Here is a 27,231-nt window from a genome sequence, read left to right as displayed (position 1 = left end):
CAGAGCCAACAAGAATGCAGGAAGTGGTATCTGGATGGTGAGTCAGCAACAAAACACTTGTCTTTTCCAGCAGCCATTGTAGTACAACTTGGGTTGCTATGCAACAGGCTGGACTCCGCTGTGGTTGCTAGGAAATGGGCATCTACATCAGGTTGCTAGGTAACCTGCTGATTTGTGGCTTTACATTCTGAAGGGTTTTGAAATTACTAATTTCTCAGTCACAGAAAAACTTTAACTTATTACCAAAAAATGGCTGATTGTGTGTTTTTTTTATTAAGCTCTTGTTCTGCTGAGACACAAATGGAAGGATAAAAACATGCAAAATGTGAATTTTGCATCATAGATCCCTTTTAATAATCGGTAGATATTTTTAGATGGATCGTTGAGCTGAATCATTTACCTTCACTTTCAGTGCATGTATCCACTTTCACTACGCATGAAAACATATCCATCCTTCAAAACCAAAAACAAACAATGCTCCGCTTTCATCTGAGCAACAAAAATAGATATAAGAATGTGAAACTTTAGACTAACAGAAACCGCTTGGATTTCATTTCGTGGTTTTCGAGGTTGGTAAGAGCCTGATACTCAAACTGCACAGATTAAAAGTCGAGTTTATTTACGGTTGAAACCAGATATTTTCATACACCTTATATGATGCAGACTTGTTTATTCTCACTTTCTGAAGTTAAACCAATTTGCTTTTTGTTTTATGTCAGTTGGAATTGCCAAAAATTGTTTCTCTTTTCTGTAAACCTGAGAGAAGGTTTTCGATGTAATATAAAAACCATTTCTTCTGCCTTCTCGAGCTCAGTTTCTGACTGTCCAGGATAAATAGGAAGCAGCAGCTGCATAATTGCTAAATTTGATAATTTGAAAGTAAGCTTGCTTAGTGGAAACACCAATTTTGATCAAACTTGTAAGTCAGTCTTGCAGTTGGTTAATTTTGCTAACCTGCAATGGAAACACTTTGTTCGTTTCACATGAGTCACATTATCAACAACCAGATGTTACCACTGGTGCAAACCAACGAAGAAGAAGACAACAGGAAGTAGTTCCACTTGTGTTTTAGCAAAACATCAACACATTTTTACAAACATTTGTATTGAAAACCAGTGGATGAATGTTTTTAAGAGACTAAAACTTGTGTACTTCTGTTTGATGCAGGATACTTTGTGTAAAAATCACACATTTATCTTCACACCTACTGGTGGTAATTCAGCAGCTCCTCTGCTTCAGATGTGAACTCCTTCGGGGGAGGATTGCAATAATGGTGCAACAAATTAAACCAAACAAATCACTTTGATAGAACCTGTTGGAGGTTCCTGACGGCCCTCTTTAAACTCGCTTCAAGGAGTTTTGCAAACAACAGCGTTGAATCAATAACAGCCTCCAGCACCGTGATGCACGGCTCCGTCTGATGCTCCAGCTGTTGATAAGGAGTCCTGTGGGCAAACATGCAAATACCTGGTCGCTTTGAAGAACACCTTGTTCTTCTTTGATGTTTGCTTTGATTTCTATGCTCTACGCTTAATGTCTTCCAGATTTAAGGATCGATTTCAGCAGAGTTTATTTATGAAGCACTAAATTACAGAAAAAACGTAAATCAGGTCCAACAGATACAAACCATCAGATTAGGATTTTGTATTTCAGTCCTTTTAATATTTACTCTTCTTACAGTAACTGTTATAATATTCACTTCATTTTATTAATACCTGTTTGCAATCATTGAAGTTTGTAACGTGATGAAATGTAAAGTAGTTAAAGTAAAGAGATATAAATAAATGTGGAAAATTTATGTTCTCAAACAGAAGAATGACGGTAAAAATAACTAAAGAACCCAAATTCAGTCTGAACTATAAAATCCTACCAAGTATTTTTGTCCAGTTTCTACTAAAAAAATATATTAATCCACTTGAAATAAGACAAAACTGACTCAGAAGTAACTTCTGAGTAAGAAATAGGGATTCATTTAAGTCTGTAATACCTGAAGTGGAATCATGGAACACGACATTTAACTTATAAAATGGAAATAATTTATTGTTCCACTGGCAGATTAATATACCTATAACTAGCAGATTAATTCACTTATAACTAATACTTTTCATCAATATTAACCAATTATTGACTTAAAACAAGCTTCTATATTGTGCTGAAATATTACATATTTGGGTAAGTAAATTTAAAAACTATGTCAATTCGACAAGTCAAAGGTTTTTGACTTTTGAAACTCAGAAAATTTCAAGTTTTTTCTAGAATTTTTTAGATTCTTCTAAATTTTTTAAATATTTTTGTAGCTAATTTTTAACTTTTCAAACTCCAAAATTTTCTTGTTTTATCTAGAAAATTTCTGAGATTATTCTCAAAATTTCAGAATTTTTGGTAGAAAAAACTCTGAGTTGTGTCTTATTTCAAGTGCACTAAAATATTTGCACTAGAAACCAAAGATACTTGGTTTTGTGAGTTTTGCAGCGTTTCCATCTGTTTTTGATCAGAAACGGAAACAGGAAGCAGAAAATCTTTGCTTTAGGAGGAAATGTGGCACGTCCAGCAGTCGGTCCAGGTTTCGCTCTGGATGGAAATCAAGCAGGCTGAGTCGGACCTGGAGGATGTGACCCGACTCGACCTCATGGCCGTCCTCACCTCCTGCCATGCTGGACGGCAGATGGCCCGTTTCCACAACAACGTGCAGCGCTGCAGTGAAATGCCGAACCTCCTTATCTGAACGGACGCGGTGGCCAGAGGCGATCTGTTTTTAGGTTAACGCAGCGAGGAGAAAACACTCCTGAATACAAACACCTGCTTTAAATAGGTCCTCCACAAACCTTAAAACCAAAATGGCTGCTCTGTTGCAGAACTGGTTGACATCCAGTAAATAACACCTGGAATGAAAAGCTCTGGTCAGTTTCCTGATCCAGCATCAATGCTCCATCTCTCCCGTCCGTCTGTGTTTTTTTTTTGTTTTTTGTTTTTTGCATTTTTCTCATCTTCCTTCTGGCTTCCTGGCGATGATTTCTGCTTCTTTACTAATGTTTTAATTATTACATGTGACTTTTATGTTAAGTTCATCGACCTGTCTGCTCATAAAACCTGATGCAGCTTTCAAAATGTTAAAACAGAATTAAAATCTGGTTTTGACTGATTTATCTATGACTTTCATAAATTATCTGCAATTTGCTGTGCAGTTCTTTATCCATCTTGATTGAAAGATAAAATTTGGAAAAGTTATTGCCAGTTGAAACCAGAAAAAGGTTTTAATTTAACGCTACAGCTCGCAAAACCTTTTGTGAATGCTAGGGCTAGTTAGCATAGCCACTGATGGTGATAAACGGTTTTCCAGAAACTCGTTTCTGTATGTTTTACAGCGCGTACATGAGGCTGATTGACAGCGCTCGGACCCGCCTCCGGCCTCTGATTGGTTGTTCTTGGTCGGAGCGATTAATTTCTTAATGATCAATGTTTTCACAGATCATTTGTCTCATATTGTAACAACATATTTACAGATTTAACAAATAAAGATTAATAAACTTTAAATTTAACACTGGAACTGGAGGACATAAAATAAATAAACAAAACAACAGAAACAATAAATAAAATTAATTCTGAAGTCTATTTGAGACCAACGACGCAGACTGAAGATCGGTTTTTGGTAGAAAGAGAGAAAAGAGAAAAACAATGAGTCATGCAAGTGGAAATTATTGAGCTTGTTTTAATTTATCATGTGATTAATTGTTTTTTTGTGGAAAGCCAAAGTGTGAAGTCAAGTTAATACAGGAATGAATAACGGGTGGATGGAAACGGTCTGTACTTTTTGTTGCACATGGGTCTGGATTGTTCCTCCGGATATAAACGGGGAGTCGTTCGGTGACAGCTGGAGGTTTCCCTCGTCTCGGTGCAGAGGCCGATTAGCGCCAGCGAAGCTGCAGCTCAGCTTTGATGTCCTTTTTAACTCGGACCGCTCTAATCAAAGCGCCGGACGGGGAACCGGGGCACAGCGGCTGCTTTCTCTCAGGCGCATCCCTGGAAATGCGGTTTACGGAGCGATTCGCTTGTCTTTTTCCGTTTTCCCCAGCCTCGTCTTTGAGCTGCTTGTGTTTTGGACGAGGAACAGTTGGACGCGTCTTCCCAACCTGGGCAGCAAACCAAACATGAAACCCAACAAAAAGGCAGCGCTGCCTACATGCAGATTATATTTAGTGTCTGTGCACAACCTCCTGTACTTCACTCATATGTACATGTGCTTTTATCTCCTAACCATATTCCCACAACAGATTTCTACAATTGTTTTGTGTTATTTTCCTTTTAAATTATTTTTTAACCAGCTGAGACTTGAGTGTACATCATGTTGCGGTTGTCTAGTTTCTGGAAGGAAACGAGACTAAAACGGCTAAAACAAACTAAATAATGTGTTTTAATGTGTTACAATTTCCACACCATTATCTGCTGTTTAGAAAATTACATATTCAGAAATAAACAGCAATAATTTGGCTTATTTCACCTTTTTCAAAGTCATATTTTAACAGTGTTATTCATTCATTTATAAATGTCACAGTTTCAAACTAAAGCAGGCTAAATAGCTTAATATTTAGTTTCAAACTATATATTTAGTTAGCAAGATAAATATTTAGCTTGGGAACTAAATATTTTTTTCCAAATTATATATTTTGGTAATAAGCCAAAACTTTGCTTAGCAACTAGATATGTGGCTCCAAATTAATATTTAGCAACAAACGAAATAGTTAGTAGTATAAATGTTTAATTCAAAAACTAAATATTTAACTCCCACTACGGCTGAACGGGGACCAAAAACTGGCATTTTTGGCCTGATTATTTACACAATATGCGAAAAGACACGACGTATAAAAATCTAAAAAGTTAATGTGAAATAAAATAATTAGTTGAAGCAGAATCAGGCGGTTCAGCATCGTTGTTGCTGAAGTTTTGTAAAGTCTTCTCTGCCCTCCAGGCCGATCTGTCCGTTTCACCTTGCATCAGGAGTTTCTGGATGGAAACTTTCTGCAGATGAAACCAGAGAGAGTCGGGCAGGAAGGTCTCTGTGTGGGTTTGGATTCACTGACCTTCGCTGGAGTCGATACCGACAAAACAAAAAACCAGAGAGCTTTTCTTCAAGGAGCAGCAAACCGAGAGCGCTAAAAAAAGACGAGCGTTTGAGTCAGAATCTGTCCTGATTCACCTTCAGCATGTTTGAGCTTTCTGTTCTGTTTTTATAAATTAAAGTTTAAATAATAAGACACAGTTCTTTATTAGAGATCTGGAATGAGCCATTACATTCATAAAATTTAAAACTCCTAAAAACAAGAATTAACTTTTACTCCAGTATTTATGTTTTCTAGGAATAAATAGAGAAAATGTTTTATTTTTTACTTTTTAAACAAACAACTTTTAATTTGAGTATTTTATCCATTTATCTCACACTGACTTCATCCAGACACATTAGCATTTGTAAATATTAAAATTTGTGTTTTATTTCTACCATTAAGACACATTTTATTTTGGTAGTTAACAAACCTACTGCATCCTGTTCGTTCTTTGTGTTAAAGCTGATTGACTCAAAAGATGTAAATCCATGATTTTAAACCTGTGTAAAGCTGGAGAAAATACCACCGAGTGTAGATGGGAAAGTATCTAAGAACTTTTGAAAGTTTTTGGCAAATTCCAGAAAGTAATCCGTAATCTCCAGGTACTTTCCTTGATTTTTCTGGGAAAGATTATGATGGTAAGTTCTGGAAACCAACATCTAAGTTCTAGGAAAGTACTTGGTAAGTTCCATTAAACTTGCATGAAAGTACATAGAAAGTTTTGGAAAGTAACCTGTTGGCGTTAAGAAAGTACAGAGTGCATTCTGGGAAATGTTCCAAGAAAGTTCCTTGTAAGTTCTGGTAAAGTACCTCAAAGTTTCCAGCAAAATAACGCAGACTGGATTTAAATGTTTCTGTAAATGTAGAATAAAAAGAGGAAAGTAAATATGGACAGAAAGGAATAAAAAGGAAAGTTGTGTTGCTAGAAAAATGAAAAGCCTTTGAATAGGACATTCAGAAAGCCTCTGCTGTCCTGCTTGTTTCCGTATCTTTGGTCTCCCTGTTTGAAGGTTAATGTTGATCTTCTGATTCTGAGCTTACAGAGATTCGCTCCCACAGCTTTTCTCCGTAATAAGTCACAGATGTGGAGATGAACCAGTTTCTCTGAATGCGCTGCTGCGATATGAGCAGGAAAACTGAGAATAATTCGTCTTCTGCTGGGATTGTTTCTGTTTCGACGGGGCGGTGGGAGTTCAGAGGCCTGCAGGGGGAATAAATCACACAGACACCTGTGAATGGGGAGCCATTATCCTGATAAACACAGGAGGAGGCGAGTGTTTCCAGCCTGGGGGTCCAACAGGGACGGATCTGACGGATCTGAGCATGCTCAGACGAGGCGACATTAACCACCTGCAGAGCTGATGGATTGTTAAATTTAGTCTGATTTTCTGTCTGAGGAACCCCCTCCATTCCTCACAGTGGAAGTGAAATTAATGTAATTGGAACTTTTTTCTCCATAGTTTTTATATTTTCTCATTAACTGGTAATTATTTTCAGCTTCTCGTGTGATTTTGTTATTTGTTGTCAGTTATCTCAGGTTTTTCTGTGATTAATTCATTCAAACCTTCAGAGCCCTGAACATCAGTCAGTGATGCAGAGCAGCTGGATGTTTGGGGCCAACACGGCCGCCCGCAGGGGTCAGACTGTCCAAACATCTGGACAGGAAGTGGCAGCTGGAGGAACGACTGTCTGGTTATTGATGGTTTAATGGAGTCATTATTGATCAGATTATTGGTTCAGAATGGAAAGATTTAATTTATATAAAGATAAAAAGATGGATGGATGGATGGATGGATGGTAAACAGATGGATGGTTGCTAGGTAACGGTCACAGCCTGCTGATTTGTAATCTCACATTCTGGAGGTTTTTGAAATGGCTCTTTTTCCAGACACTAAAAAACCATGAACTGCCAAAAACGGCTCTGCTGTTTTTTTGTTGTTGTTGTTGTTGTTGTTGTTGTTTTTGAGACGGTAGGTCCCTCCATGTTCCTTCAGGTTCCTCCAGGTCCGCCTCGCTTCCAGGCGATCTGCTGCTGCATTTCAGCAAACAGGTCCGGTTCCTTTCAGCACTGCTGACTATCGCAGCGTTCAGGCGGCCCGGATTTATGAGCCTCGGCAGACTTTCTTTCTTATCGGCTCCAGCAGAGATGCTCTGCTGCAACGTTGACATCTGCTGGCTGCTGCACCGAAACACAGGAGGTGGATGGCAGGTTTCTACTCAGCCCTTCAAACTGATAAAACCTAAACATGTGAGAGAATATTACGTTGTTATTGTTTTTAAATAAATGTTTCTACTGACTGGGTTAGGGCAACATCTAACCTGTTAGTAATTGATTAATCTGTTTATTATTCTGAAGATTAATCAGTTAAAAACTTTTACAGATTTTTCATTTACCTTAAACTTTTATATAAAATATTAGAAATACATTAAAATGTGCAAATAAGCAATTTAATTTTGTTTTTCAAATTAGAGAAACTTTTTATTGCCTAAAATACAAAATTTAATTTAATAGAGGGTGAAGCTAAATCTGTGACCTGAGGAGTTTTCATTAAAAAATATTTACAGACAAGGATGTTTTTTGTCTCTGAATATGATGACTTTGTCACCAAAGGAACTTTGAGTCTGTATACTCCAGTTAACGAGTAACCAATTACTAAATTAGTTGACAATTATTTGAGTAATCAATTAATCACAATTAATCTGATTAATCATGATTAATGATTTATTATGATTTAATTCTGTAATTACTGTATTTGTTCTGTGTTTACTTCCTGTTTTGGTGCTTTTGCATTGATTTTTTTTACCAAACCTGGTATCTCTTCTCTCTCTCATCTGCTCATCATGTCTTCACTAAAGTGTTTTAAAAATAAAAAAAACAATTTTTTTGGTAATAAGTTGATGGGTTTTTTGGTGTCTGGAAAACAAGCCAATTCAAAAATCATCTGATTATAAAATCACATTTGACCAGGTACTGCTCCATTACCTAGCAACCTCAGCGGATCTCCAGCACATTTGGTCAGCTGTGTTTACCGCTGTACAATGGCTCCTGGAAAAGGCAAGGGTTTTGTTTTTGGCTTACCAACCAGAAATCACTTACTTCATTCTTGCTGGTTGTGCAGGAGGCTCCACTTCTGCTTTTCAAAGATGTACGGTTGTTTAATTGTAAATCATTTTGCAGTCATTTTCATGTGAGTGTAAAAAAAAAAAAAAAAAAAAAATGCAATAAATCTTTTCTGTGCAGCCCAGAAATGCATCCTAACCTGTTCAAGGTCACTTTTAGTAAAACATAAAAGCTGAAACTGAAAATGTTTCCTGTAGTGTCTCATCATTTTTCCCACATCCTCCCAGCCTCCCCTCTTCTCCGCTTCTTTGTTTCTATTTGTGGAAGCTGCTGGAAACTCGTCTTAATGAACAGGATTCCCAGTCTTCACCGTTTCTGGTACATGTAGCCGCGTGTTTTCACTCCTCCAGCTGGATGTAATCAGCACTTCTGGGAAGAGTCCCACTTGTGTTTCCTTTCATTGTAAAGCGTAAGCTTCCTGTTTAAAATAACCACATTTAACAACAACCATACCGCCCAAAAATTCAACACATTTTAAAAGTAACATTTAAGTCCTTCTCCTTCCATGGTTTAGCAGGTAAATCTGTTTTTCCAGCCGGTATTTTTAGCATGGGGACTATTTGTAGTCAAACAGTGAGTGGAGGTGTCGAGGATCTTCTGCCTGCAGCTAAGCTCGTCATTATTCTCCTCCATATTTAGGTCATGTCGTCCCTCTGTGGCGGCTTCATTTGCATAATCAGAGAATACTGTATCAGAAGACTTTTTTATTTTTTAGTTTTGGCTCCATCATGGGTGCATTCAGTAGAGAAAACTGAAAAATGAGCCAAAGCATGATGAATTCATCTGTATTTTGCTCTGTAAAACATTATTTTGGTTGTTTTTTTTAGTGAAAATTTGCTGAACAGATATTTTATTTTTTCAAAGCATTTTAAAGCTCAAACTTCACTTTTAATAAACCAGACAATAGAGTATTTAAACAAACTGCACATTTTTGTTAAAAGTGGATCATTTTTGCACAACTCTAATATGAATTTTATCTTCAATAAATCAAATAAATCTGTTGATGCAGAAGATAAGAAACCTGCAAATGACCCGATTTTATGATTTTACTGACATCAGTGAAAATGAATCTGACAAAAATATAAACAGAAATTCAGCTTCCAAAATATAATTTCCCAAATATTTGCTTATTTGCTGCCAGAAAATAATCTACGGAAGCCATTATGGGTCATTTTTTACATCATTAAGACCAATTTTCTATTTCAGAAAAGGTCACTGGCAAGTTTTTGGTCCATAATTTAAAATCTGAGAAAATTCCAGTGAAAATGTAGAACAACTTCAACATATTTTTACTCAAAATAAAAAAGTAACTGTCCAAGAAATAACTCAAGTTAGAGTAAAAAAAGTTAAAATTTAAAGTTAGGTCCAAATTGTGATGTTTTAACTACTTAAGATGAACAAGAAAATGCAATAAATAGCATAATTACAAAAAGAACTACTCAGTCTGAGTGGTGGTTATATTTTCCTGGCTTCATGTCTCGATTTTTGTGTCGTTTCTGTGTTGTTGCTGTTGGATTAGGTCAAAAGATGAAAACCTCTTTATCTGAATTTCCCCCACAGCCTCAGATGGATTTGCATATTAAATGTGTTTGTGAGTAAATCCTGCACTTCAGGAGTTTCTCTGTTTCTTTCCTTCTTATTTAGGTCCTTATGATGAGAATTCTCAAAAAAAAGAAAATTAAAATAACATGTTCATTATTATCTTTATCTGACAAACAATAATCAGTAACAAAAAAAATAAATGATTTGAAAATGTTCTAACTAAAAATGTTGGAGGTGTTAAATTTTATTTTACTGATGTTGTAAATGAGCCATTAAAGTCACTTTTGTTGGATTTTTTCCTGCTTCAAAAGGTAAATTGATCGCTGGACATAGTTTGCAGTACCAAACTATGTCCAGCAGATGTCAGGCTTTTACCATTTTATCAATAATCTGATATTTCCTGTTTTGTCCTGATAAAAATCAATAGATAAATATTTAGATGCAACAGTTTCCTGCTCACATCTAAACTTATTAATACCACATTATAGGTTGAGTCAAACAAGACTCAAATATGTAATTGTCTTTCTTATTATGTATAGTTTTCATTATTTTTTAAAAAATATTTCAGTTTTATTTTTCCTCATTTCTTTCATTATTTCATATTTATTGGAATGATTTTTATTTTTTTTGAAGTTTATTTTATATAAACATTTCCATTTGCTAATCTTTTTTGAATAGTTTTTCCTGTTTGTTTAAGAAAGTTATTAAACATTCTGTTTCATTGCATTATTTTGCTTGTCCAGTACTTTATTGTATTTTTAAAAATGTTTTTTACTTTATTTTCCTTATATTTTTTATCATTATTTTTGCCTTGTTTTCCCACAACTTTATAATTTTTTTTATTTGTCATTTTTAAATCATTTGTCACTGTCACATTAAATGTTTTATGTATGTTTTTTTTTCCAAATTGATTTTCATTTTATTTTCTATTGTAATTTTTTTTAATGTTGCTGTTTTTTTAAACTATTATATTTTGCGGCCGGTTGTAATATATCTTTTTAAAAAATTATTTTGCTTATTTTTTATGGTTTTCTTGCCAATTTGTATTTATATATTGGTGATTCTATTTTATTTTATTTTAAAAATATATTCAATAAAATTACTTCTAATTTATCGTAGAAATAACTTGTTGGATTCTTATTAAATAATTTAGTTAATTTTTTTATTATTTTTATTTATTTATTTATTTTATTATATATTTTTTACCTTTCTAGGAGGTACGATCTGAGCATGCGCAGACCGTTCCGGTTAGTTTGGAGGAAGTTTTGGATCGACTGCATCCTGCTGAAGTTTCTCCGCCTTGGTTTCGTCTCTGGATTGAAGTTGGATTTAAACTTTCTCGCAGGTACAGTGGAGGCGTCACCTCACGTCTCGGTGTTGTTATTACTGGAAAATGAACTTTTATTTCTGCTGTAAAACCCGCTCTAACGCGTTAACGAAGCAGCCCAGGTGTTGCTCCCCCGCTCATTACTCCGTGTTTCACCTGTTGGCAAACAGCGAGGTGCTTTCTGGGTTTTTTCAGCGGACATTTTGAGTTTTAGTGCCTTTTTTCATCCTTGCGCTCTTTGTCCGACATTTACAGGAGTTAAAATTCAACCGAGTTTATTTTTTCTTTCTCTTTTGGCCCGTAAGGAATGACTAGCCCGTCAGACCTGGAGCAGCTGGCAGAAATAGGTGAGTTTACACTTTACGCAAAGCTTTCCCACGAAAATAAACTGTAAAATTAAAAATATTTATCCCACAATTATGTGTTGATGATTGGAGAACAGCTGACATTTCTCCGTAAAATGTAAACATAAGTTCATTAATATTAAATGGACAAATAAAAGGTTATTAATTCTTAAAACAATAAATTATTCCAAGTGAAAATAGTCTTTTATAGTTGAATTGGCATAGTGGTGCCTGTATAATGTGGCAGTTGTAAAGTGAATCAATGTACCGTTTTTTTATTTCTTTTAAAACATTTAAATATCTGAGAATGTTTCTAGTTTGGTTAAAATAAGTTTCATCTGGAGGAAAGGCTGGATAACTTACTGATTAAACTTAATCTTTAAATTAAACTGTTTACATCTGCTGGTACTGAAAGTGTGAAATATTTACAGTTATTGTCGTCCCTGAAGCCTTAAAAAGTTATAATTTAACAAAAGAGGTGTTGAACTCTGAGGTCAGTTTTAGAAATGTAAAACATAGTAGTGGCTGCGTCATGATCAGGGGAAGAGATTAGATGTTTTATACCAAGAGGACTTTGGACGCGTCTTGTTTCAATGAAATGATGAAAAATATTCCTGATTTTGGAAAAAGTAGAAAAACTAGTAACTTTTATGAAAATGTTGAATATTAAACATACAAAATGTTCGGAAGAAGAGACTCTGAGTCACGCTGCTTCATGAATAGAAACTTTCTGTCCCTCCGGAACAACGCTGACCTCATTTCCCAACACTTTGTGTTTTTATCTCTAAAGAAAAGATATCAGAGAATGTTCAAATCTCTCAGAGATGGACTTACGGTTGAAACCAAAATTTTATAAACGCCAAATAAAAAGATGCACAACTCTTTTTTTTTAAAATCTGATTTATATGACAGTATATCAGGCTAAGAAAAAATATTAAACTGAGAAAAAAAGTCTTAATATTAACAAATAAAGTTATACAACAAGTATAATCCAAAAATAAGATGAGAAAAAAATTATAATAATGTGGGAATAAACTTGTATTATAAGAATACAGTTGTAGTTTATCTTGATATTATGACTTTATTGTTGCAATTAAGAAAGAAAGATGAGATCAGATCTAACTTAAAACTGAGGAGAAATAAAGGCTTTTCATTCTTATTTAGCTTGTAAAACATCAGACCTACTGAGTATAAATCTTATTGGTGGAGATAAATCGCCAATAATATAAATAGTATAATATAAATCACTTCTGAATTCATCGCAGAGGATATTTTCTTACGTCTGCAGACCCAGTTCAGGTTTCGGGTTTTTCTGCAGACATTTTACGGCTCCATCTTTGTTTTTTCCAGCGAACTGAAATCATTTCCTCTCTGTTATCAGAGCCGAATGTTTACAGCAAACTTCCCTCAGAGCTGCAGACAAACGGCTGAAACTACACAGAGTTTCCTGATGCCTCCCTGCGGTTTCTGGGAAACGATAAGGGAGTTTACGGAGCAGTTGCTGGTTTCCTCCCAGTTTAATCTGCTGCATCACACGATTTGATACAGGAATCCAAATTTAGCTCCTTCACATATCAACTGTTAAATTAAATCAAAAAAGACTCAGCTGGAAGGGAAATTAAATGAATTCCAGTAGCAGTCAGTCTTCCAGTTAATCTGGAGAGGCCTCTGACTGAAGACTGTTGCTGTATTGGGTAGTAACTAGTTACATTTACGCAGTTATATTTACTTGAGTTACTTTTACTTCAGTAATATTATTATGAAGTTCTGATTAGGAAAAACTTTAGTTTGCCTGATTTTGTTGTTTTTGTTACTTGTATGAATTATTATCATTTTGGTTCTTTTTCAAAAGTTCCACTTGATTTATATTGTGTTTCCTCTTGTGATGTAATTTTTAAATATTAAATGATTGATAATTTGATCAGTTACTCAATACTTGAGTAAACTTTTTACTCTTGAGTAATTTCTTGGACAGCTAGTTTTTACTTTTACTTTAATAAAAGTTTGTTAAAGTAGTTCTGCTCTTATTTACAAGGAGCAGAGATGGTGTCCTTATCTTATAATAAGCTCATGTATTATTTGAGCTTTTGAGATGCTAACCAGCTTTTTATGTTTTTTTAACGCATCATAATTATCAAAAAGGAGCATAAATCCTTCCAGCCGCTCTGAGGGAGTTTTGGTCCGAACATGCAGCGCCTCAGGGAAAAACTTGGGAAAATAAAAAATTAGAAATAACCGATCTGCTCCAACATGCTGCCATCATCCTCAATAGAAACTGTTTCACCTCCTGGCAGAGCTGCAGAAAGAGGAAGAGGAGGATGAGGAAGAGCAGAGGGCGGTTCCTGACGGCCCCAGCAGAACCGATCCGTCCCATCCGTACTACGATGTGGCTCGACACGGAATCATCCAGGTGTCAGGTCCGTTTTTTATGTATTAAACATCCAGAGAACTGAAACTGAACGTTAATTTACTACAGCAATAAAGCCAAACATTCATTACTCACAAATTATTGTAATTAAAACGTTTATTTTTGTTTGTTTTGCTTTTATTCAAAAATGTTCTGTTCTGCTGACTTCAAGGTATGCTCATAGAAAGTTGAGTGGAAGGGGAAAAAATGTGGTTAAAAAACTTAATTAAACTTTTTTGAGAGAAAAAAAGTCAAATATTTATGTGAGTTTACCAGAAAACAGGAAGATGAGGAAAACAGTCAGTTTGTGGTTTTCAAAGCTAATCTGTTTTTTATTTGTTTTTTAAGGAAAAAATAATTCAGAAAAAAACAAATGAGTCACATTTGCTTAGAATATTTCCTCACAAAACCAGCTCTAAATTTTAAATCTCCTAAATCTGCTTTGATTCATCAAAGAGTTGTTTTTGCACTTCTAATAGGATCAACAAGTGTGGATTTTGGACAAAAAAATGGCAAAAAATCCCATTTAATATCAAAGTAAAAACTGATTTCAACAAAATCTTAATTAAATAAAATATTTAACATTCTATTTTACTAACTTTTATTTTGGAAGATCCACTCTAGACATTTTCTTTTCTTTTATTATTATTGCAGAAAGCAGTTTTTCCTTTGAGATTAAAGTTTTTTTGGTCAAAAAGAAAAGCAAAAAAAGAAGAGTAAACATCCAAAGGGTAAACTGGTCTTATGCTGGTTTCTGAATGATGGTAAACTGGGAGGATTTAGATGTCTGGCCATCATAAAACCAGCATGTTGTTCTGGTTCTGACTCTGACTTGGTTCTGCAGGAGACGATAACTACGGCAGGAAGCTGATCGTCTTCAGCAGCTGCTGCCTGCCGCCGTCTCACCAGCTCAACCACCGCCGCCTCCTCGAGTATGTCAGGAATCCCAGCTGCAGCGACTCGGCCAGGCGTTTGCGCTTCTCACCCTTTTCTGCCACTGCAGGTACCTGAAGTTCACGCTGGACCAGTACGTGGAGATGGACTACATACTGGTTTACTTCCACTACGGCCTCAGGAGCAGCAACAAACCATCGCTTGGGTGGCTGCGTGAAGCCTACGGCGAGTTTGACCGGAAGTAGGTCCTCCTACTAATGACAACTTCATCTCCTAAAATGTCCAGAAAGTAAATAAATACAAATCAATGATCTATAAAAACCTTAGAAACCCAATCTGCCTCAGGTTTCAAAATGGCTGACAGGACATATTTTAATGGAGAATATGACATTTTGCATATTTTTATGCTTCCATTTGGATCTTAATGTTAACCTTAACCAAGCACTTAAGGAAAAAAAAACCCAAAACATCTGTCTTTTGGAAAGAAGTTAAAGAAAATGAGCCTCCGGAATGTAACATTACATTCCAGTGCATTCCACCGTTACCTAGCAACCTCAGTGGAATTCCCCCCATTACTTAGCAACCCAGGCAGAGCTCCAGCACTATCAACAGCTGGTTTTACTGCTGTATGTGATGTACAATGGCTGCTGGAAAACCTAAATGTTTTGTTGTCGACTTACCATCCAGAAAACATTTGCTGCATTCTTGTTGGTTGTGCAGGAGGCTCCACGTTTGCTTTTCAAAGATATACGGTTGTGTAATGGCGCATCTGTTTGCAGCATGTGAGTGTAAACGATGAGTTTTGGGGGCATGGCCAGCAGCAGCTTATTTGGATTGAAAGTGACAAAGGCCCTAAAGCAGCTAAAATCTCATTTTTTAGGAGTTACTTTTTGCAAAAAATGTAATGAACATGATTTGCATAGACCACAGACCTATTCTAACTTGTTCAAGGAAACATGATAGGCCACCTTTAAAGCATCAGTGTGGAGGAAGTCAAGTCAATAGATGCGGAGGAAACAAAGTAGTTGAATTTTCTGCTTTCACCTGCAGATACAAGAAGAACCTGAAGACGCTCTACGTTGTCCATCCAACTAACTTCATCCGGATCGCTTGGAACATCTTCAAACCTCTGATCAGGTAAAACCTGCAGTTTCTGTTCAGCCGCCATCGAAGAGAAGTGTTTTCCCACCTGGTAGTCCGGTAGACTGTTCGATTGGGAACCAAAGTTGCAGCATTTGTTACATTTTCAGCTGCTGTGGTTCTTTTTCCTGGACAATTTTCAAACGAATGGGACTTTCTAGACAAACAAACTGGAGTTTGATTAAAGCAGACTAAACAGCTGGTGTGAATCATCCCTAAAAATAAAAATCCTCCATTTGCATCATCAGATCTCTCCTGTTTCTCTCTCAGTCACAAGTTTGGGAAGAAGCTGAAGTATGTGAACTACCTGGCAGAGCTGCGGGAACACCTGAACTACGACCAGCTCTTCATCCCTGCAGACGTCCTGAGGCAAGTTTCCTCCTCTGATCCAGGCTTCCTCTCCGTTTTCATCTTCCTCATCATGTTTCCGTTTCATCGCAGGCATGACGAGAAGCTGCGGGCGGCTCAGAAGGGCGGACCGCCCCCGCCTGTGAAGACACCGCCTCCCCGGCCACCGCTGCCCACGCAGCAGTTTGGGGTCAGCCTGCAGTAGTGAGTGGCTCATTAAGGTTGAGCTCATTAACCAATCAGCTCGTTAAAGCTGAACTCGTTAGTAACTCTGCTTCTGCAGCATCAGGGAGAAGAACCGCGAGGCGATCATCCCACCTGTCATTGCTCAGACTGTGGCCTACCTGAAGGAGAAAGGTGAGCCTCACCTGATCATATGACTTCCACCTGGATTTCCACCTGCCATCACTAAACGCTTAAGTTTTAGTGCAGCAGATAATTAAATATGCCAGAAAAATCTTTCACAGCAACCTACCTATTTGGGAAAATAACCTTTAGCCACTGAAAAATTCAAGATGGCGGCCAATATTCAAGGTTCTTGTCAAGGAAAATCTATTTTTGCACTACAACTACCAGAAGAATATTTTTGGTGTAAAATCATGCATAAGTAAACCCATAGAAATTATATTTTCTGAGAATTTTTTAAATCTCTTTTCAAGATGGCTACCATGGTTGTCATGGTGAATTAATTTTTGCACTAATTAGATGAATGTGTTTGTCAAATCATATTTTAAACCATAGAAATCATAGATATTCTCAGGGTATTGTTTTCTTTTTCTGGTGAGCATTTTCCAAAATGGCCACCTTGATTGTAATGGAGAATATATGTTTGCACTAAAAAAGGCGGTTGTTATTAGCAACAGCTAACCAAAATGTTGGGTTCAGTATCCAATAATTTGCTAAATAAGAACTGCTAAAAAATTAGCAGAAGCTAACACCACACTGTGAAACACAAAAAAACTAAACTGCTAAACATTAAAAAATGACTGGAAGCTAACGGTAAGCCTCTACACACATTAAAAATGAAGCTAACGCTAACCGCTAAGACAACTGGCTCCCAGTCCGAGACATCTTCATCTGATTCCAGTTGATAGCTGGTGACTTGCAAACAGCAAAGTCCTCAGTTTCTATTTTTTCCACATATTTTCACTTTAAAGTTTAAATAAAATGTTGAAAACATGTGATGTGACAAAGTTCATACAAGTTATGAAAATTGGTAACTTTTTATTATAATTGATTTAAAAAGGTCAAAACAGCTGCCATTTTGAAAAATGGTCATCATTGTGAAATATAAGTGAAATTAGCATAAAAAAAATTTAATTTTTATGTTTTCAAATTTGAGGGATTTCTGCAGTAACATGCTGCACTGTTTCAGGTCTGAGGACGGAGGGGATCTTCAGGCGTTCGGTTCGGGTTCAGACCATCAAGGAAGTCCAGAAACTCTACAACCAGGGTGAGCGGGGTCTCCTCCCCCAACCTGCAGGGGCCCTGCTCAGGCTGAACCTGCAGGAAGTCGCAGGGAAAATACCAGGAGTCGCTTTAATGAGACTTTCTGGAACTTTTCAAACATTCACATGTGTCTTTCTTTGAATCTCCTGGTTACGTTTCACAATTTTCTGATCAATCTTTTCTGTCAATGTTGCTTTCTTGGATTCTTTCCTGAAATCTTTTTACTCTGTGTTACTTAGAATTTGCAGATTACTTTGTTACAAGTTCCTTCTTGGTTTCGTAAATTTATTTTTTTTATTCTGATGTTCCTTTTTTGGATGCTTTTGTAAAACTTAGAGGGTGGTACTTTATTTTAATTAATTGGATACTTTGTTGAAACATTTAGATACAGGGTCGTTTACTGAACATTAGAGACTAATTTATTGAAGACCTGCAGTAAAGTTGGGCGATAAATTGAATTTTTGAAAAATTAGGATTTTCAGTAACTACTTGTTTGATAAATATGTTTTGTAGCTTTTTCCTGATTTTAATTAAGATCAACTTAAAATAAAATCAGATTTTTTTTCTAAATTACAAAATTAAAATGTTTATCCTTCAATCAGCCTTTTAACATTTTTCTTCTTTTACTTGCCTTTCTTCAGGTAAGCCAGTGAACTTCGACCTCTACCACGATGTCCACGTTGCCGCGGTGATCCTGAAGACATTCCTCAGAGAGCTTCCCGAGCCGCTGCTCACCTTCCGGGTCTACAGCCAGGTTCTGGAGCTCCTGGGTGAGTTCTGGACACTCCGGTTCTGGTCGGTTAAGTTCTGGATGGTCTGGTTCCGGACAGTCCGGTTTCACCATCTCTTCCTGGACCTTCCAGGTGTGGAGAGCAGCCTTCGCGCCACCAGGTGCAAGCAGATTGTAGAAAGTCTTCCTGAACACAACTTCATCGTGCTGAAGTTCCTGCTCTGCTTCCTGAACATGGTGAGTCCGAATCGTCTCGGTTCTGGTTCCCTGGTTTAAGGTCCAACAACAATCAGCATTTATTCCACCTGATTTCCAGAAGGAGTTTCATCTTCAAACACTGAACAAAATGGATGGAAAGTATTTTTGATGCAGGAACAGAAATAATTCTTTAAAAAATTAAAACCAGAGTCAAAGTTCAAGTTTGGGCATAAAAGAAGTTTTACAATTTTTTATCTTAAGTAATAAAAATGGACAGTACAGTTAAATTTATTATTTTTAATTATTTTATTTTATTTGGCCTTTTATTACAAGTTTATTAAAGCCTTTATTTTTTTCTTTAAATTTTGTATTTATATATAATATTTGTAAAAAAAACAAGTTCTAATTTATCTTTCTGTATTTAAATGTTTATTTTTATCAAATTCCTCTAAATTCTCATACCATCCATTTAGTTTATCCTTTGTAGGATTATAGATTTTATTTGTAATTTTTTCTTACTAATTAAACTTTGGTAGGTTAAAGTTGGGTTTTTTTGCTCATTGTTCTCAGAAATTAGTTAACAGATTTAAAAGTCATAAAATTCAGGATGTTTTATAGAATCTGATCACATTTCAAAAGGAATTTGTTTAAAAACGTTATTTCCATTCTAAAAACATGTTTTAGGGAATAAATTAATGTTTTTTGGTGTCTGGAAAACAAGCTGTTTTAAAAACCTTCCAAATATGAAGTCACATTTGACAAGGACTGTGCCATTACTTAGCAACCCCAGTGGAGTTCCGCCCGTTACCTAGCAACCCAAGTTGAGATCTAGGTCATTTGGTCAGCTGGTTTTAAAGCTGTATTTTGTTGTACAATGGCTGCTGGAAGAGGCGAGTGTTTTCTTCTTGACTTGCAATCCAGAAACGACTTACTGCATTCTTGTTGGTTGTGCAGGAGGCTCCACTTATGCTTTTCAGAAATGTGTAACTGCACATCGATGTTGTTTCGGTTTTGCTCCAGGTGTCCCAGGAGAGCCTCAGCAACAAGATGAGCGCCTCCAACCTGGCGTGCGTCTTCGGGGTCAACCTGGTCTGGCCTCGTCACGGCTCCATCTCGCTCAGCGCGCTGACGCCCATCAACATTTTCACAGAGATCCTCGTCGAACACTTTGCGGCCGTGTTCGGCTCCCGCTGCCCACCTGCTCAGGTAACCCCGTGACCCCACAGCAGAGGGAGCCTGAAAGGTCAAGCTGAAGATCTGTTACACTACCAGCACACTAAAAAAACTAGTAGTAATAATAATGCAAATGCAATATGATTTTTTGTTTTATCTTTTGTATAGGATATATTTAACGTGTGAATAAAACCCAAAGTTGTCAAGTAATGCCTGGATTAAAACCGTTTACTGTAAAAAATAAGAAATGAAATGTTTTTGTAAGTGGAATTTATCTTTGATTTTAATAAATTGTGACTTAATGAAGGAAAGAAAATCAGTAAAAATCCTTGTTTAAATTTAATTATATTTAACCCTTTAACAACCAAGTATCAAACAAGCCGGATTAATTTTATTTTAATTTTAAATTGCCAGATATAACAGTGGAACAACAGTTTTTTTAAAGTGAAATATTAAAAAATATGTGAATTTTTAAGACGTAAAGAAGTTTAAAATGGTTTGATAGAAATAGAAAAAAAAATGTTTTGTACATTAACTTTACAATTGTCATTTAATTTAAAATTTGTTTAAAATGTTAAATTTTTTATTAGATCTTTTCATAATTGCTGCAGAATATTTTTCCATCTAATTTTAAATTTTCTAAAAAAAACATTTTCCTTAATGAATTTATTTCTAGTTAACTAAAAATTTTAAATATTTTCTCAAAAAAAAAAACCTTAAGAAATCATTATATTTACTTTTTATTTCATGTAGCATTTGCTGCCAAAATGTATTTACATATTTTATATTTTTCCCTCTAATTCTATACATTATTTTACTTTTTGTTCATACCTATTCTGTTAAACATTTTAGTGAATTTTACCTCAAATGTTCCAGAATCGTTTTCATAAAACACACAAAGCTCTGGGCGTTTTGTTCTTGACTTTGTTTATTAATGATTCCATGTTTTTGTAAGAACTTGGTACAAAAGGTGAGACTACTCTTTAACCATCAATCCTCCGTCCATCAGCGTTTGAATGCATCAGAAAGAAGGAAAAACTACGTTGGCATATTTAAGACAAACACTTCCTATACACACTATCCACCGGACCGCCTCCGCTGACGAACAGAAACTTCTACTTCACCTCCATCTACACAAACTCCTCTGGTTCCTCTTGGCTCCTCGATAAAAGAATATAAAAATGTTTTTTTTTCTTCTTTTTGTTTTGTTCAAATGTTGTGTTGTGTAGTAAAATAGATTTGTTTAAGCACTGCACAGTTTCTCCCGGAGAAGATTCCTAGAAACGGATGGAGGAGGAGCAGGAGGAAAGTGGGATTCTCTTTATTATTCTTTTTTTAAACTGATATGGTTTCCATCTCGGTTTGAACTTTCACCTCTCAGGTGAGGACTTGATATGCATCACATGGCACATTTCAAAATAAAAGCCCTCTTATGTTATAGACTAACTGATGATGATTTATTCTCATGAAGGCAGGTTGGACTCTGAAAGAGCGCCACCATCAGGAAACAAAAGGTAATCTCAGTAAATATTTACTTCCTCAAGTTGCTCTAAAACTTGTCTTACAGGAAATGAAATAAACCTGGTTAAATATTTACTTTAATTGTTCTGAAAGCTGTCTGTTCACCTTTAAGCTGAAAATAATCAAAACATAGTAGAGCTGATGCAATTAAAACATCCAGGCAGCTTCACTTCCAGATTGGCTCAAAATAATGTTTTCTACGATGCCACCATATATTTTATAATTACAGTAATTATAAAATAAATTAAAAAAAATTCTAGGACATTTGATTTGTTTTTTCGGCTTTGCTAATTTTGAACATCACTTTATATTTGTAATTTCTTCTCATTTTTTACATCTTAGTATATTGGAAAACAAAAATGTTTAAAAGGGCCTGTGTAAAGTTAAAACAACCAGAAAAATTAAACAATTTTAACACGTCTGATTGCATTTACTGATTTTTATTCAATGTGGAATTTGCTGCCTAAATTTTTATTTTTTTAAGTGCATAATGAATATTTTTAAAACATTCTTTATTTTTAAGCAAATGTGTATATTTTTTTTTACATTTTATTTTCAGATGTGTTCAGATGTCTCTCCATGTGGTTCAGATATTTGATATAAATTTCTCTAAAAATATTACATTTTTTGAGAACTTAGTAATGTCTAATTTCATTCTTTGATGCAAATAATGACTCGGTATTGTGGTGTAAAAATGAACAAAAAGTGGGTTATACATTTTTATTTTTGCATGCAACTGCTAATTTTCGGTTTATTGTCTTGCTTGCAAATATAAAGTATATATTTTAAATTTCAAACTAAAATTGAAGCTGATTTTGCTTTCAGGTGAAGCTGTAAACGTTGCTTTAAACTGACTTTTTGTTTTTTTCTGCAGCTTAAAGCGGTAAAGGTGAACAGACTTCCAGAGCCCTGCAGCGTCGATCCTTCAGAGACCAAACAGGTGAGCTGGAGATATGATTTTAATCGTCTTTTCTGATAAAAAACAAACAAACTTATTTTTCCTCTCCTTTTTGTTCATGTTTGTGCATCAGAGAGCTGCACCTCCATTGATCGGTGAGTACAGTACCACAACTGAATAATAAAAAACAGAAAACGATGGAAGCGTTGAAGCGGGACGTCTCCGGACGGCAGGAAGACTCGCGACTGTTGTTGCAGCTCGACGGAGACGTCCTGATTCTGCTGCTTTTCTTTTCTCTATTTTATCGTCAATATAAAAAAACTGATACAACAAAGACCAAAACCCTGAAACGATGTGAGGCAGTGTTCATCTTTTGCTCAGAATACACAGAAAATATAAAATGCACACACAAAAAAACGTTTTTGGCATATTTTCCATACTGGTTAAAGAGGGAGGGGCGGAGTGGATGCATCACGTTCGCTGGGGCGAGTTTCTATTTGCCTTTAAGACGTAGAAATAAAAACAAAATTATTTCATGTTCCTTTCCAGAAGCACTTTATGAATTTAAACCATCTACTTCACCATTGAACACAGTGGGCGGGGCTAGAGGAAACCTGCCGTCTGATTGGCTGCTTCAAACCTTCAAACCTTGGTACAACAGAGATCAATATCTTCACCAGAAAGTGCAGGAGTAACTTTAGTAGTATAATTAAATTGCAAACAGTTTGTTTACTGTAAGGTCTGAGTGAGAAACTGCAGCTTTTATATCTAGTTTGGTCTGAAATCTCTCAAATTCAGGAGAGAGTGTTAGCCGGTGTTGGCTAATGCTAATCTAGCCTGACAGAACCAGCGAGTTTATTAATGAATTATTAAAGATATAAATGCTGGAGTTGGTCATCTAGAGTTTGTAGTAAATAAAATGTAACTTAAGTTTATTTCTACACTTTCAGTAAACTTGAAAGAATCCTTGCTGTCTGAAACAGCCAATCAGACGCCAGTTTCTCCCTGAATCCCGCCCACTGAGTTTGTTTGTTCCAGAGTAAAAATAAAATAAATTCTCTGTAGCTCTGATAGCTGGTGATGAATTTTTACCCTCTTTTTGCAGAACTGCTTCAATTTGGAGACTTTAAAGTCAAACTACAAAGTCTGAATTGGATGCAAGTCCAGACTTTGATTAGGCCGCTCCAGAACCTTCATTTATTTTTCTTTTGAGCTGTTCAGACGTTGCACACTTTTAGAAAACGTGCAGTTTAGTCTCTTGACCTCTGACCTTAACAGAGGAAAGTAAAACTGAATTTACCAACAAAAAACACTAATCAGTTAACTGTTTAGTGTTTGAGATGTTTTACACCTTTATTTTAATTCCATTCAGTGGTAAAAAATTTCTTTCTGCGTCTTAAAGAAAAGTTGAACCTGTCCAATCAGAGACTCTGTTTAGATGATGATGATGATGATGAAAGCACGTATGTACAGTGATTCCCCTCAATACTCCAAACATTTATCAACAGGCATCGGCATGAAAATACTAAAATCTGCACTAAAAAGCTAATTTCTGTAGTTTAATCTTAAATATTTTTTTCTTTGACTTTAACTCTATAAATACTGAGAAAATCGTAGTTCTCTGTTTTGTTTGAAGGCTCGTCTGCGTGTGGAAACGTCTTCCTGAAGTCGTATGGCAGGAACTTTGTTCACAGGATGGAAACGAACGTCTACTCAGATAAATCGCTGTACAGCCGCTCGGAAGCTGGATTCTACCGGTTCGTAATAAATACATTAAGGCGAAGAATAAATAGAAAATAACTTAAAAAAATCTCGTTAAGCACTGTAGGTGTTGGGTTTGAAAACACTTCAGAGACGTTGGGTCTAGTTGGCGACGTCGTCCTGACCCGGCTGCAGCGGCGCGGTCGACGGCGCTGCCACCATGGCGGCGGTGCTGATGGGTTTCATCCACAGCTGGGGGAGCGTGGCGATGGTCGTCATGGTGACCTGGACCAGCTGGTCTCGCTGGATGAGCCTGATGAGCGTTTTGATGCGGTCGAGCGACGCCTGAGTGTCGCGCTGCAAACCGAGGAGTCGATCCCTCTGGTCCATGCAGACCTGCAGAGAAATGGGGCGTACGGAGGGCCATTAGGGCCAAAAGTAAGGCAGCAAAACACAAAATATTACCAAGTATTTTTGGTCTGCTTTCTAGAGCAAATATCTGTGTTCTTATTTTAAATGTACTAACTTACAAGTAATATTTCATCTTGTTTTAAGTCAGTAATTCTTTAATATAGATGAAAAATGACTAGTTCCCCTGGCAGATCATTTCATTTATAACATGGGGAAAAAAAAATCTTACAAGTGAAATAATCCTCCAGTGGAAGTAGCACTTTTAACATATTAAGGAATTAACATAAAAAACTCCATTATCTTGCTGTAGAGTTTTGTCTGGTTTTTAGTTTACTGAGTGTGTTCCGTTTGTCGAGGAGTGAATGCAAATCGTCTCCGGACAATTTGCATTCACTCCTCGACAAACTGAACACACTCAAATAATAATAACTGATTATTTTTAGGAAGGTGACAAAAGCAGGAAGTGGACTACAGCGCATTGCTTTCTGGGTAAGTACAACCAAAACAAACTTGCTAGCAGGAAAAATGTTGGTAACACTTTATTTGAAGGGGGGTGAATAAGACTGACATGACACTGTCATAAACATGTCATAACACCTGTCATGAATATGAATGAGCCTTCATGAATATTTATGACTGTTGTCATAAAGCGTCATTCGGTAAATTATGACACTTTTAATACAAAGTTGACATTATTCAAAATGTCTTTGACAATTTGACATTAACCAATAAATCATTACTGTTTAAACTTTACCTTTAATAACAAAGTTACCTAATTTTTAAAGTGCAATTAGTAATTATTTTATAACAAATTTATATCAGTAATGGTTTATTGGTTAATGCCAAGTTGTCATAAAAGTGTCATAATTTACCGAATGACACTTTATGACAAGAGTCATAAATATTCATGAAGGCTTATTCATGTTCATGAGAGTCTGATTCACCCCCCTTCAAATAAAGTGTTACCAAAATGTCTTGCAGGCAAGAGAGAAATCGTACAACTGATAAAATCTGATGCCACTTTATTTTTGTTTATATGTTTGAAGAAAGAAGTTGTGCTCAGTTTCCTGTAGTGGTTAATTGGACAGTAAAATACTAGATTTTCTTTTAAGCCAGGTGAAGCTAAATCTTTACCACTTGAAAAGTTCTAGGTGTATGGGGGAATTTTTCTGCCATAATCCAAGAGCACGCATTTTCAGTCAAAGCAGGATTTCATGTCTTTTGTTGTCAAAACTTTATCTTGCAGAACTCTGCTTGCTTTTGGAACCGCCCTTTGGCAGCGTCTCCTTGCAACCCCTCAGCCAATAGAAAGCGTTGTACTGGGTGTGGGTGTGTGGCTACTATTGATTATTAGCAACCTGTGCCACCCACTGGATGTAGGGCGAAACATCAACTTTCTGCTCCGTAGTTCACTAAACATCCACCAGCAGTGCTACTGATAGCTAACAGCTACTGATCTTAGGTAGGAGTTTAACCCAACCAAAGACAGCATAGATCTGTCTATAAATCTATGTAGATATATTTAGATATGTCGTGACTATGTTGTCTTTGGTCTCTAGAATCTGCTAGAAGGAAACAAATGCACCCAGTACAATACTTTCATTCTATTGGCTGAGAGGTTGACAGGCGACTCTGCCAAAAGGTGTTTTCAAAAGCAAGCGGAGAGCACAAGGAGAAAGTTTTGAGAAGACATGTAATCCTGCTCTCAAATTATGGCAGAAAAATTCCCCCATACAGGTGGAACTTTACAGGCGAAGATCATTTTTGGTCTAGTTTCTAGTGAAAGTATTTGTTACACTTGAAATCAGATAAGAACTAACCTACAGGTAACTTTTCAGCATAAAATAGGAGCTTGTTTTAAGTCAATAATTCCTTGATAAAGTGCCATTTCCCTTGCCAGATTATTTCCCCATGTTATAAATGAAAGAATTTGCCAGTGGAACTATTGACTTAAAACCAGCTCCTATATCTTGCTGGAAAGTTACTTGTAGATTATTTTAACTATGCTAATATTTGCACTAGAAACTAAACCAAAAATGTTCGGTTGGGTTTCGTTTTCTGTTTTTACTTTGAGCGTCTTGTTGAGGTTCTTGTCCTGCTCCTCCAGGTGAGCGCACTCCTTTTTCAAGTCGTTGTTTCGTCTCAGCAGCCGCCGCTTCTCCTCCTGCCTCACTACACACAGACACACTCCATGAGAACCAGAACCCGACTCCCCGCTGTAGAACCACCGAGCGCCGACGCCTCACCCGTCTTGTGCGTCACATAGGACTGGACGAAGTTCTGAGGCCACGACAGGTTCTCCTTGTTCAGTACCTGAAAGCAGAAGTTACAGCGTCACGTTTCCGTGGCCGTTGCTGTGGCGACCTCATCGCAGTTGAACTTACCTTCTTCTGGCACTTGGGGCAGTACCAGGCGCCTCTGGGGGGGCTTTTGATGGGCGGGTGGAGGCAGCTGGGGTGGAAGGCTCGGGGGCAGTTGTGGCAAAGCTGCAGCTCTCCGTCCTCCTTACATACGGCGCAGCGATCGTCATGCTCCAGCTCCTCCTGCAAACACCGAAGAGGTCAGCAGAGGTCGCCGAGCAGTGACATCACGAGTCATGTGACCTGACCTTCCTTCCAGCAGAAATCCTCTGTTAGCGTGTGAATGGAGCAGAGCAGAGGTTAGCGCGTGTTAGAGGAGTTAACGGTGAGAAAGTATCGACACGCTGCGTTTAAATCTTTAAATCTAATGGATAACGACGCAGTTTAATGGAAACTATTAGAAAAAAACTCTGTTTTGGCATCACATGCTCAACAACCAGACGTTAACAGTAGATGAAGGGTGATGGCTCGACGCGTTTTTAATTGCATTTATTATTTAAAACAGAAACGCTGCAAATTCTTAACATTTGCAGTGGAAATGCAGCTTCTTTATGCCGTTTTCATTTCG

At 36.6% G+C, this 27,231-nt stretch overlaps 2 protein-coding genes and 2 long non-coding RNA genes across 8 annotated transcripts in view; 3 read left to right on the top strand and 1 right to left on the bottom strand.

The window, feature by feature from the left end:
- The window catches only part of LOC106946383 (rho GTPase-activating protein 8-like), a 121,802-nt gene extending 101,820 nt beyond the window's left edge, over positions 1–19,982 (top strand). Inside the window, exons 6-18 of the mRNA XM_015030660.1 lie at positions 10,977–11,107; positions 11,395–11,436; positions 13,728–13,850; positions 14,685–14,772; positions 14,844–14,975; positions 15,785–15,871; positions 16,145–16,243; positions 16,316–16,426; positions 16,506–16,579; positions 17,598–17,675; positions 18,313–18,441; positions 18,535–18,638; positions 19,620–19,982. Of these exons, the coding sequence (XP_014886146.1) occupies positions 10,977–11,107; positions 11,395–11,436; positions 13,728–13,850; positions 14,685–14,772; positions 14,844–14,975; positions 15,785–15,871; positions 16,145–16,243; positions 16,316–16,426; positions 16,506–16,579; positions 17,598–17,675; positions 18,313–18,441; positions 18,535–18,638; positions 19,620–19,817 (1,396 nt within the window). The 3' untranslated portion in view covers positions 19,818–19,982. The remainder of the gene's footprint in view (positions 1–10,976; positions 11,108–11,394; positions 11,437–13,727; positions 13,851–14,684; positions 14,773–14,843; positions 14,976–15,784; positions 15,872–16,144; positions 16,244–16,315; positions 16,427–16,505; positions 16,580–17,597; positions 17,676–18,312; positions 18,442–18,534; positions 18,639–19,619) is intronic.
- Positions 19,983–20,539: 557 nt separating this feature from the next.
- On the top strand, positions 20,540–24,236 carry LOC106946380 (uncharacterized). Its single transcript, XR_001424755.1, has 3 exons — positions 20,540–21,286; positions 22,168–23,948; positions 24,145–24,236. It is a non-coding gene; the product is annotated as an uncharacterized LOC106946380 (long non-coding RNA).
- Positions 21,924–27,231, bottom strand: part of phf21b (PHD finger protein 21B) — a 71,921-nt gene continuing 66,613 nt past the window's right edge. For 4 of the 5 annotated variants that reach the window (XM_015030655.1, XM_015030658.1, XM_015030656.1 and 1 more), the window contains 5 exons: positions 26,916–26,932; positions 26,688–26,846; positions 26,550–26,616; positions 26,372–26,475; positions 21,924–24,288 (listed from right to left, as the gene is read on the bottom strand). In XM_015030655.1, coding sequence (XP_014886141.1) covers positions 24,055–24,288; positions 26,372–26,475; positions 26,550–26,616; positions 26,688–26,846; positions 26,916–26,932 — 581 coding nt within the window. In that variant the 3' untranslated portion in view covers positions 21,924–24,054. The remainder of the gene's footprint in view (positions 24,289–26,371; positions 26,476–26,549; positions 26,617–26,687; positions 26,847–26,915; positions 26,933–27,231) is intronic. The other variant, XM_015030659.1, reaches the window with a different exon arrangement.
- Positions 24,247–27,231, top strand: part of LOC106946382 (uncharacterized) — a 7,295-nt gene continuing 4,310 nt past the window's right edge. Inside the window, exons 1-2 of the long non-coding RNA XR_001424757.1 lie at positions 24,247–24,330; positions 24,747–24,792. This is a non-coding gene — a long non-coding RNA (uncharacterized LOC106946382). The remainder of the gene's footprint in view (positions 24,331–24,746; positions 24,793–27,231) is intronic.

The sequence above is a fragment of the Poecilia latipinna genome, unplaced genomic scaffold (genome assembly GCF_001443285.1).
Source record: "Poecilia latipinna isolate Pla-1442-1.1 unplaced genomic scaffold, P_latipinna-1.0 Scaffold188, whole genome shotgun sequence".
NCBI lineage: Eukaryota > Metazoa > Chordata > Actinopteri > Cyprinodontiformes > Poeciliidae > Poecilia > Poecilia latipinna.
The sequence above is the reverse complement of the archived record's forward strand: the minus strand, read 5'-3'. Positions and strand labels throughout refer to the sequence as shown.